At 40.2% G+C, this 12,251-nt stretch overlaps 1 protein-coding gene across 2 annotated transcripts in view; it reads right to left on the bottom strand.

Annotated features, from left to right (window-relative positions):
* mtmr11 (myotubularin related protein 11) overlaps nt 1-12,251 on the bottom strand; it is a 35,674-nt gene that overhangs the window by 21,082 nt on the left and 2,341 nt on the right. For both annotated transcript variants that reach the window (XM_028012709.1, XM_028012708.1), the window contains exon 2: nt 1,669-1,738. In XM_028012709.1, coding sequence (XP_027868510.1) covers nt 1,669-1,732 — 64 coding nt within the window. In that variant the 5' untranslated portion in view covers nt 1,733-1,738. The remainder of the gene's footprint in view (nt 1-1,668; nt 1,739-12,251) is intronic.

The raw sequence follows: 12,251 nt of genomic DNA on the forward strand, positions 1-12,251 counted from the left end.
TGAACAGTAGTCTAAAATAACCAAAATCAACTGGATTAGATTTCAAATCAAAACCAAAAGATATCTTCAAGTTTCTTCAGTTTGAAATCTTCAATCTTTATGTCACAAAACAAAGAATTAGTTGCCAAATGAAACCAGAGAATCCAAAGATCATCACTCTGTTGTTCATCAGCCAGCATGCTACACAGCTGACTGACAGCTTTAGAGATGGGCAGTAACTTTAGCCTGAGTGGAGAATGATTGTGGCGATGCTCTGAAGAGGGTTCGGGCCCCCGGCTTTGTGTGCAGATGGACAGTACACCCCCTCCTCCTTTACTAGCAGCAATGAAACGGTACATGATCTACCTACGGCTGCTGGAGCTGAGCTGACCCGTCTGACCTCCTGCAGGCCAGCTCTGTTTCTGAGGTCCTGTGTCCTGCCGTCACCTGAGAATACCGGTAACTACTGACACAACAGAACGGCTTCTGTAAGCATTTTTTCATCTGTGAAGCATTTTTTATTTTAATCTCTGATATGAAAAAAAACCCATTTAGGACACTTTTCAAAATGTTATTGATGCTCCAGTGATATGTTGCATCATGTTTTAGCACATGAGAAATGGCAAATATTAATTTTGTGCAAAGTGTTTGCATGAAGCTGCAGAACGGGCCGACTGGGAGAAAGTAAGAGTCTGCAGGTGCAACATGAGCCCTTTCACTTGGTGCAGTTACACCGACTCCTGACTCCGCTGCGTCTAAAAGAGAACTTGCCCTTACAAACAACCTCAACACTTAGACAGGAGGGAGCGTGCAAGGTAGCATTTAAAAAATGGATTCCTCTCCCTGAGTCATTTACATGCAGCTTTAGTTCTGAGGGAAGTCAAACTAGGTCATGGCAGGGATCAGAAAATAAATTATATATGCCATTTATTATTTGCCCTTCTCTTTGAGGACAGCTGTGCTTTTACTCTAGCTGGAATGAAGGTGAAGAAGAAATGGAAAAAGACAGAACAGTCAGAGGGTTTTACAGGAGAGGAGAAAGAAAAGTTGATGCCAGGACAGGAAAAATAAGAGGAGGCCAAGAACAGGAATATTTAACAGAAAAACATGAAAATCTAACAACAGAATAGGTGTTAAAGCAAAATAGTGCTTCTTTTAGTAGACTTTTCTTCATCACTTTTTTGCTAGGGGTTGATCAATCAAGTAATCAGGTTTGATTTTGTCATTCAGACTGTTTTATTGATATTTGTACATAGACTTTATACTGTTTTGCCAATGTTATTGTTTCTGTTTAAACTTTCTTTATCTCCTACTTTGCAGCAAGAATGAATTCTCTAAGGTACAGCTGCTATGAGTAACCACGGCAACAAAGGCATTGTTTTTACGATTAGGAGCAGCTGATTAGCATCTCGAATCCCAGAGGAGTTGAAAAGGAGGCTTCAAGGATCCAAAGAGAGAATGTTGAAGTTCAAACCATCTCTTCCATCCATCCCAATGGGAAGGATCATGAGGGCACTGAGAGTTAAAGAGGAGCAGCAAAAGCAAATGAGCTGGATTAGCAGAGCTAGACAACAACCGATGATGTCATCCAATATGTTGCTGTGTAGTTTTGTCTCTTGGGGATGTAAAGTTAACCAAATAAATCATTCTCTTGCATCTTCTTGTATTTAAATCTAATTGACGTCCCACCTGGTAAACACCGGAGTCCAAACACATCTCGACTCCTGGCGCCGATGCTGCTCTGGCTCAGCATCCTCTCCTAAATAAAAACCACAGAAGAAGATGATCAAAATTTTAACCCTTCAAATCCTGCTGGACTGAGACGTCAACTCTGAACAAAGACCATGAACAGCAATAAACAGTAGAGTTCAATAATAGAAAGACAGAAAAAATGTATTATACAAGTTATTAAATTTGCATTACAACAGGAATGAAATACCTTATGAACATACTGTATGTGTATAGTTTCCATATTTATTTATTAAAAAGGTGAAAATATTATCTATAAACATCACCTTGTATTTCATAATGCAACGTGGTGTTGGAATCTTATTCAGCACAGTGTCATTAAATTTAAACAGTCAACACAGACAAATTACCACGTTTTAATGTTGTACAGACTTGACTTGTTCACACTGTTCCTATTTCCTCAAGTCCAAGTCTTGTTTCACATATCTACTCATTGTTTTTTAATGCCTGATTTACACAAACAGTTTATTATTGTTCTAAATAATTGAATCTTATAAACAAATAACTTCTTAAAGTATTAGGCTTGTGAGTTGTAATCAGAAACAATTATACTCTTAAAAGATCATAAACATGAAGATTGTAGTTACTGATGAGGTCAATAAGGTCACAAGTCTCCGGCTCTAACCTGGATTTAGCGACCTGTTAGTGTTGTTAACCTGACCATCCTAACATCCCCTACCATGTCAGTGTGTGTGTGCTGCTTTGGTCACATGTGTCAAGGTGTGAGTTTCAGTAGATAAATACTGATGAATCAAGGCTGCAGTGTGCAGGTGCTGCAGGTGTTAGAAAGACAAAACTTGATCAGGGTTGGTTTTTCACTTCCTCAATGACTAAGAATCTACATGAAAATTTTTTATCACATCACTTCATGTTAGACCACATTTAACATTAATAGGAAACCATTTCCTAAATCTACTCTTACACTTTAACTTGTCGATATAAAGTGGTGAACGCAGTCCTATGGGTTCTGTAAATGACCCTAATGAATGAAACTTAGTGCAGCAGAATGTTGAACTTCTTAATGAGTAGAACAGGAAATGCTTTTATCTTGATAAGCGGGAAGTACCTTTGTAATGACACAGGCAAACTAAGACAGAGTTTGGTTGGAGACATAAATGTGGTCAGAAAAAATGTCCCTGCTTGCAAGGAGCACAAGACACTACATCACTAGTATGACGCCATGTTAGGCATTCAGTAACCGTAACTGTAGGTGGAAACGCTCTCCTGAACACGCTGCAGTGAATCGGACTGACCCATACCGTAACGCTCAGTGGAAAAGAGGCATGATATGAAACTGGAGCTAACACAAACAGCTTCCTATAAGCCATTAAACACCCACACTTCATGAATGGCTAATAAATCAATTGTACCTTTTCACAGGACAATATGAGCTTGCAGCAGATTACCTGTGGGATGTGAGGTCTGAAGCTTACAAACCGGACAGATAAAGATTGTTCATGAGACTTGAATCTATCCCCTAATCCCCTTTGTGTCTGTTCTAGAAACTACAGCTGCTTGTAATTTGTATTATTTACCATTGTTGGTCTGTACAGTGAACAAACTACATTCAAAATGGAAGACTACATCTTGGTGCTTACTTACTTGGTCCTATGTGATTTACTGAAGATAATTATTTCTAAATGTATTTTGTTTAATAGATGAAGACGACAGAATGCATTTTTATGAGAACCTTTGAAAACAGTTTTTTTGTTTTTTTTCCCCAAACACTGACCTGTCAAATTATTTCTGTGTGACGCAAAAATGGAGACTAAGCATCACACTCAGCACACGGGGACAGAAGGTTAAGTCACCTTTGAGCTGGACTTGTCCCAGTGGAGTCATTTATAAACAAAGAACAACACCCCCCACCACCCAGTCCTTAAAGATTCCCAGTTTCCATGCAGTCGCTCTGTTTTTTCCGGCTTCCCCCTGATCTTCCCAAAATCTCAGGAAGTCGAGTTCAAGCAGAATCCAGCAGAGCCACAAAGACTTTTCCTAAACAGAAAGAACTTACTGGCACCATATGCTTTCACTTAGCTTTGCTGCCAACTGCCCCCCAAACCTCAACTGCCCCCCCTATGAAGGCAATCTACATTTACAGGCCGAACACTCATAACAAGCTAAGAGGGGTGCAATTTGATAGGGTGGGGTGATTACACAGGTGGTGTTGAAACTCTTAAATAGAACAGAGTGAGAAAGGGGAGACCCAAAGTCCAGACAGCAGAACCTCAGCAGTTCTGACTGAGCTCAAGCCCACAATGAAACAATTTATTACTGTTTCATTAAAGGCACCGGCTCTATCGAGAAACACAAGCAAGCCTTTGAGTCAGCAAGGATGTGTGAACAATAACAATGAATCCAGTCAGTCTGCAGGGCGGTGAGGTCTGTTAGCAGGCTGCTGGTAAAAACTGGACACTCTCTGCTCCATGGTAGACAAAAAAACAACACTGCTCCATGAAAGGGTTGCAAAAAAGTCACATTTATTCATAGCCGCTTGTGTTCTTTGAAACAGAGAGCTTCTGGTTGTTTAACAGAAAACATGTTCTGTTAAAAACTGCTTACACATGCACTGAAAATATTAACTAAACGCTTTCTGAATTACACGGTAAGAGAGTGAATGATTGTTTAACATGTTTACTCATATAATCGGAACAGAATCAAGCCCAAATGCGCTCCCAGCTTCTGCAACAAGCTTGTTAGCAGCCAGAAAGTCTTCTGCACGGAAAAAGCTTTTATTACAAGGCAGCACAATAAAATTCAACTTCATTGTTCCTTTCTCCCACAGTAAGGCTTCGACATGCCAACTCTCTGCATCCACACCCACAGAAAACCCACAGCTGAATTCCTCGGATCCTTTTAAGTGGATCAAAAGCCATTCTTTTCTTGTTTTGTTGTTGGAGCTGGCTCGACTCTCTGAAAGAAGCAGCACCACAACAGCCAACGCTGCAGCTGAACTCTGATCATGTGCTCAACAAAAAGGTTTTCCAATTAACAACAATGGCTTTAAATTAATAACATAGTGGTCAAACTAATGCTGGCCGAGGTCTCAGTCATAAAACTCAAAATCTATATTCCCGTGGTTGTTTTTCTCAACACTTCACTTTCACAATAACTGGCTTCTGAAGTGCTATTATGAGTCTCTCCTCCTCCCTCCCCCCACATGCGCTGCCTTGTTGCCCCTTCTTCACCACTCAGTTCCCTCCATTCATTCCCAGGGACGCAGGCCAAGCCTGACTGCAGTTTCCATTCCTCATGCTACTGCAGACGCTCTGCTTGTTCCTGGCTCTGGAAGGAACACGCTTCTTTTCCCAAACAAAATCAGCAAAGAAAAGGACCAAAAGAGAAAAAATAATAAAATACTTTCCATCCGTGCTCCACTGGCTTTGATACAGACTTACAGAGCTAGAACAAAAGTTAGCATGTTAAGTGGGACTTGGAAGACTAAACAAGCATGGCATATTTAGAGGGACTGAAGGATAAAAGCTCCCCTCTCTCTGAACATTGGATGTCCTTTTTTATTGGCATGTCAGGTTGGCTACTCGTCTACTTAGACGGTGTTGAACATCCTCTGCAGATCCATATCCGACTTCTTCAGGGCAGTCTGAATGGCTTAACTTTGATCTTCCACCCTCCACAAAAATCCAGTTTGTGCCACTTTCATATGTGAAACTAAATCAAATTCATGTGAGTTAGTTTTCAAACTGTTTGCAGACAGAATAGGTCATGTTGAATTTTAGACTTTTGTGTCGTTGACTGCAGCTTTGTTTCCATCCAGTCCTCCTGCGAATTTTGAGTGAACTTTCAAAATGTTACAAAAAAGAAAATGTGAATTAGCCATGTTTGGAGTTTATCAACCAGCGCAGTTCGGTTAGATGTTGACGCTATTTAAGACTGTAATAAACAGGAAGTTGAGGTTGCAAGCTAAATTAAACCACACATTTGAAAAAGATAGGGAGTCTTCCACTCATGAAGGTTTAGATTAAGAAACTTTGTGCCTCTAGTTCAGCACAGACCCACCAGTGAATGGGAGAATTAGCCAAGTCATGACTTATTAAACAAATGCGTTTCCATCTCCCCTATACTGCATAAACCCTTTTTCAGAAAACCAAAAGACCACCCTAAGCAGGAGTATAAACTTTTTGAAAAATTGAGGAAGTTATTTCAGGGTTTGCCCCCGTGTATTATAAGCCTGGCAGGCCACCAGGCTTTACTTGTGCCCCCACCAGGCTAAGCATTGTTTATTTTTTAAGTCTTTTTAAAATGTTTGCATTTTTTAAGACTTAATAGTTGGTGTTCAGGTATGACTCTTTTAGAAGCACATTATTATCAAGTGATATTTTCAAATTTCATGTCAACTTTAAACACTTTTCAACTCAAAGATGACGGGCCGCTGGATGAATGTCTGCCCAAGATCCCAACCAATGGGGTTAGCAAGTTTTCTGGGGAAAACCTTGTATTTTAAATTTTGACTTTTCAATCAGTCTTTTCAAAATGCACATAAAGGAACGATGATGGAAAAACGTGTCGATTCTACACCAGAAAAAGCCAGATGCTGTAAATCCAGAAACAAACAATGAAGCCTTCATCTTGTTGTAAGCGTCTGACAAAACTGTTTGCTCTCACTGCTAAACAATATTAAAATCTAACTACAAACAGTGCCGTACATTATCACTTCATTAAACAGAGCGCTGCTGTGTGACGTCTACGTTCTTCTTCACAGCATGCGGATCATTTTGGGGTCGTAAACCCTTCACAGAAGTTTCACTGCGGACACTTTTAACTAGAAGTATTAACAACCACAAAAAAAAAAAAACAATGAAAAAAAAAGTATCAACATCTGCTGTGTGACCGAAGCCTAAGCTGCAGAGGCAAGAAGTCACACAGGTGAGATGATGAGTAGGTGTGAAGCGGAGGAGAGTCATTGTCAAAGGCCCTATATTATTAACTACAGGAACAATCACTTGTAGTTTCAGTTAAGTTTCAGTTGAGCTCACAGACGTCATAAGTGACTTGTGGAAAATGCAGTTTTTTGTGTAATTTAATTTCTCATGTGAAAAGGTTATTTGAGTCTGAACCCCTCTGTAGAGCTGCGATGAAAGAGCCCCAAGCCGAACAGGACAGCAGGAAAAACTGCTAAAAAATGAATGAAAGCAAAAAGATCAAAGTGATGTCAAGTCCAGAACCAAATCTGATTGAAATGGTGCGGTGGGACCTTAAGAGGCCTGTGGAGAAATAAATGTCTGAAGGCCTACTTGAATTGAAGCAAAGTCGGAAAGAAAAGTGGAGCGAAATCCAAAATTCCCCTAATGAAGAAATTAAACACATCTGTTCTGTCCCATTTTGAAGGGAGCAGCATATTAGCATATTAACGATATCAGGTTGTTCTGTCCTAACCACATATAGACATTTCGCCCCTAATAACTGCCATTTTGTATCCATAAACAAATCTTTCCATATCCAAGTGCATTTCTCTTGGTATGTAGGCATCCAAAAGGATCCTTAAGAACAAAAACCATCATATGATTTAATTTAATGGCATATTAATTTCTTTCGTTCTTATATAACAACCCGTTTCCACTGGCTATGGATCTAATTATTGCTTAGGTTGTAGAAAATAACAGATTATGAGTATTGATCCAATCAAAGAAAGGCTGAGTGACCTTCTGACTGGAAATATTATTTATTTGAATCATATAATTATAATTTCTTAGAAAAAAAAAAACAGGTTTCAAATATCCTCACGGTGAGTAAGAATCGACAAGGCAAATAAAATTTTTGCAGCTAAACAACCAGAAGCAAATCACAAATTTCCACAGCAGAAACAGGACTTTTATCAGCAAATAAAAAAACATTTTTTATTCTTTAAAGAAGCACCTGTGTTATTATACTGAATTTACTACAAAGGCAACAGAAGACCCAGCATCTAATTTATTCATGAACAAAACAAAAAAAAAGCCAAAGGGCAAAGAACAAGACTGCCTCAAACAGAAGCAGAAATAGTCAAACCAAGTCTTCCAAGTAAAATGTTCTTGCCGCTTTGCATACATGAAATTCTTATTAATCTTTTTCCAAATTCTGATCTAGCTTTAAACGTTTTTGCCAAAATATTCTAAATATTGGGCGTGCCGTGGTGGCGTAGTGGTTAGCGCGACCCATATTTGGAGGCCTTCAGTCCTCGACGCGGCCATCGCGGGTTCGACTCCTGGACCCGACGATATTTGCCGCATGTCTTCCCCCTCTCCTACCCTGTTTCCTGTCAGCCTGCTGTCATATAAGGGACACTAGAGCCCAAAAAAGACCCCCTGGAGGGGTAAAAAAAAATAAAATATTCTGAATATTTCTACCTAGTGATGCTCTACACTAAAGTGAGATTTGTTTATCACTAAGAATCTCTGCAAAGAGGTTTTGCATTTAACAATGGCTAAAGACAAAACTCCAGTGCTGCACATTGGTCAAGTGTTATTTTCACATCTCCTCTCTCTGAAAGCCAGATAATTAGACTCCATCCTGACTTTCAATTCTTAGTAAGACTGAACTTTCCCTTTTGACCAACAGACCTTCAGAGGAGCGCAGATCTGGCCAGAGGTTGAGAAGAAACTCTTTGTCTGGCTCCGTTAAGCTGAAGGAGTTGCAGCCAGCTGTGGGCCTGGCAGTAGAGGTGGTATTTGGCTGCTGTGGGAGGGGGTGGAGGGCGCGCCCTGCTGGAATGGCACGTTCTTATCAGAATTTAATCTGCAGCCGCTCTGATAATCCATCGTCTGGCATTTCTGCTTCTTCTGAGCTTTGTGCTGTTTGCCTTTCAAGCTGGCTGCTTCAAAGGTGGAGGGCTGCTGCCAGCAGAGCGAACTCCAGAGAAAAGTGCAGCCAAAACGGGGCTCAACATGCACACTGTCTTGTCAAAAAGAGGCCCTTTCCTTCTCTATGTAGCATTTAGGATTCCTACATATCAATTTAAAAACACACAACTTGTAGAGTTTTCTTTGTACATTGTGAGATGTAGAAGGAGGCTGAAGTTGTTTCAAGTTCTACTGACGGTGATTTATTTTTCCAAGTGACAAAAGCAGCAACTCTATTTTGATTGCTTTCAATCTGGTATATCTGATATCGGTCGATTGAGGAACAAAAAATAAAATCTGGCAGATAAAATAAGAATTTAACATGTGGATCTCTGTAAATATATTTCAAATTTTCCTGTATACATGAAACCCTCCAGATGTCAGCAACAAATCAAGTAATCTATAAGAAAACTAAATATTCCATAAATTAAGTAATGTGCTAGGAAGTGAAATGGTACAGGCAATATGTATGAAAAAGCCATAGAAACTATCTAGAATATGCCAGAATTTAGAAAACATTCCTCCTGGTCCAAATCAAAATCAGCTGGTTTAATATTCAAGATTGTGTCTGACTCTTCACGCTACAGTCTGATTTTTTGATGAAGTACAGGCTCCAACTGGAGGGTCCCTCCATGAACCACTGGACTTTCAAGATCGAGTATTCTCAAGAGCATGTGCCTGTCGAATGTGTTTTTCATGTCTCATTTCCTGTCTCACTTTTGATATTCCCCTCAAATTGCTACGTAGTTTTGACGGAAATAGTCTTCAAGTTTATCTTGGTCGGACAGTCGGTGGGTGTGAATGTCACTGTACACTCCATGTTTGGAGGAAGAATGGCTCTGAACACCAACCCAAAAAAAAACCCGGCTAACATTAAAGATTGCAGGTGGAAACACCATGGTGTGGGCTAAAATTAAAGAACTTTAACTGTTTAAATATCCCAGCCAGCCATCTAACTTATTTCCAATTGGAAAAAAGATAAAGATCAGAGTGCAAAGCACCCCAAGAAGCTTTCAGGTTTAAAAACAGTTTGTGAGGAAGAATGAGTCAACATTACATTGGAACAGTGACTGCATGCAACATACAGGATAAGTATTAAGTTACCAAAAAAGTATTTTCTGGGCTGTATTGTGACACATTTTTGTAAGCAAGTCCAATACTTATTCTGTGTCATTCCTATTTTTTAGCCATAGCTTCATTGTGGATTAAATTCCTTTGATTTCTTTGTATGAGTGGATTACTTGAGCTGTTGACATCTGGTATGAATGTCTTGTCAGTTGAAATATTAGAAACATATTGACTGAGAAAAACGTTGACGGGTTCATGACTTTTTTTCCCCACTGTAAGTAGCTACACAACACAATGAATCCTTGGCTTCATATCTGCTGACTGTAAGGAACCCGTAACAATGTCATATTGGAATTTTGATGGAGTGTTACTTTTTCTAAGGACTGAGTTTTACAGTAATGCAACATACCTGTTTGGAGTGAGATGGAAAAAGTAGCACAAGCAGTAAAGTGATTAATAAATGCATGAAAAAGTAGCAGCCAGGTGCTGCTGATCAAACGCCACAGAATAATTAATCATTAGTATATGCTAGCTCTTACAGTCTGTTAATATCAAGCCAGAAAGACATCAGCATTGACCTACAGAGAAAAGGCTTATTAACAAGTGAAAAACTTGTTTTTTTCCAATCTTCACTGAAGTGGACATCCCAGCAGATTCATCCTAAAGGTCAGAGCATGCAATGCTCAAAGATATGACAAAAGACTGCAGGAGTTTTATCTCAGACTCTACAGACCTCAGTTAGCATGCTAAATGGCAGAGTTCATGACCATAATATTATGTTAATGAAGTTGTTCCCTTGAGTTCCCCTGAACTTCCTGGTGTTGAGTCTTTACCTCACCAGAACTGTGTCCCTCTCCATGCATCTTTGAAGACGGTGAATTTGCGCTGGAAACTTTGCGCTTGGTCTCCAAATTCATGATGGTTTGAAAAAGACTGAAGAAGTATGGAAATGTCCATGGAGAAAGCCTCTTTTAAAAGAAACAAATACCTCAGCACAGCATGGGTTTGCAAAATTGCTTTTGAATGACGGCCAAGACTTTGAGCAATTTTCTTTGAACAGACGGGATAAAACAGAAACAGCGCATCAGAAAAATCAGCCCATAGCAACTCCAAAACACGGTGGTGGAGGCTGGTGGTTTGGGCTTTATGATGCAGCTGTGATTTATCATTTAAATGTTATGCATTAGCAACATTGTGGCTTCAGTTTTGTTTTCTCTGCTTGTCCATCAGGGACTGCTTGTCCATCGATACTCATGGCTTGATGTGGCCGATGAATCAGAACAGGACGTCAGGAAGAGCATGGAGGGAGAATACAGACAACGCTCTGCTTGTTTGGGTTGTTGTTTTGAGTTCACAAAATGGAAAACAAATGTTTTTCCACACTCTGTTTCCACACTCTGTTTCCTTTTATGTTCCCAAACTTACTCATGCTTATGAAAAAAATGTATCTTGAAAGTTTTCCGAAATGAACATTTCAGTTTCCGTCTGGACAACTGAGAAAACACACAGTTTTTGATTATGACTAGGAGAATGAATGAATTGGTAACCCGTTGTTGTTTGAGCCAATCAAGACGGGCTTAAACTGTAATGAAGAAAGGAAGACTCAACAGCACGCCCAAACGGAGCGGCCATCTGGTCCCAGATTTAGACTCGGCTTCACCACTCGCTCATAAAAGTGAAACAAAAGAGTGTGTGGGTGGCCTCGGCGTATAATCTACCATACAGGCCGCTACACTGCATTACCATATCTCTGCCTGAGCCACAAGCCCGCACGCTGGTGACTTCCCAACGTCTCATTCTGAGGTAGTAAAAACTCTCAAGTCCTGACCTATCCAGCCCCCGTCTCCATGACGACAGCCAGATGTTGTGCACAGCACGTCAGCTCCCCGCCGTCCCCCACCACCACCACCACCACTTCACATGCAAGCCTCGCCTGAGGGGGAGCAAAGGGAGGCATCTGTTCCCAGTTCCACCCGCGGCTGCAGAAAATATCTGAGGAGACACAAAGCCAGGCTGCGCAACAATACGGCCAAGAACGCAGGAAACCCTGTGCTTTCTGTCTAATCATGCATCGACCAAATGTTTCTCCTGTCAGGTGTGCATAATGACACACACCTTTCAGAGCAGTTCGTCGATTATCCCTAATTGCTCATGCAAATAAAAAGGAGCTGAAATTGTTCAGCACACATCTGTCCAGATGATGAATCACAGGCTGCAGTTTATTCCCACCCTGCTGAGAGACATGATTAACATTCCCCTTTGTGGACTGTAATTAGGCTTCCAAGCAGTAACAGTGATTATATGTACCCTCTCTCTCTCTCAACATGCAAGTCTTTATCCTTTAAAGCAAGTTGAGACCAGGGAACTGAAATAACAAGAGGGAATCCAGGATGGATGAAGAACGTCCCAGAGGAATGCAGCCTCTCTTCCTTATTTCCATTTAAAGACAAGTTTTCAAGTTTAATATGTTTGTATTTACAGTTAATGCTTGGACTGTATCTTCATCACAGCAAATAAAGAACAACAAACAAAACAAAGGTCTTTGTGTTTATTTTGTCAAATCTGACAAGTCTGGGCTTGAATAAAGTTTTATCCAAGTTTGTTACTGGTCTATTCGGT

Source organism: Xiphophorus couchianus, chromosome 3 (genome assembly GCF_001444195.1).
Source record: "Xiphophorus couchianus chromosome 3, X_couchianus-1.0, whole genome shotgun sequence".
In the NCBI taxonomy this organism is placed as follows: domain Eukaryota; kingdom Metazoa; phylum Chordata; class Actinopteri; order Cyprinodontiformes; family Poeciliidae; genus Xiphophorus; species Xiphophorus couchianus.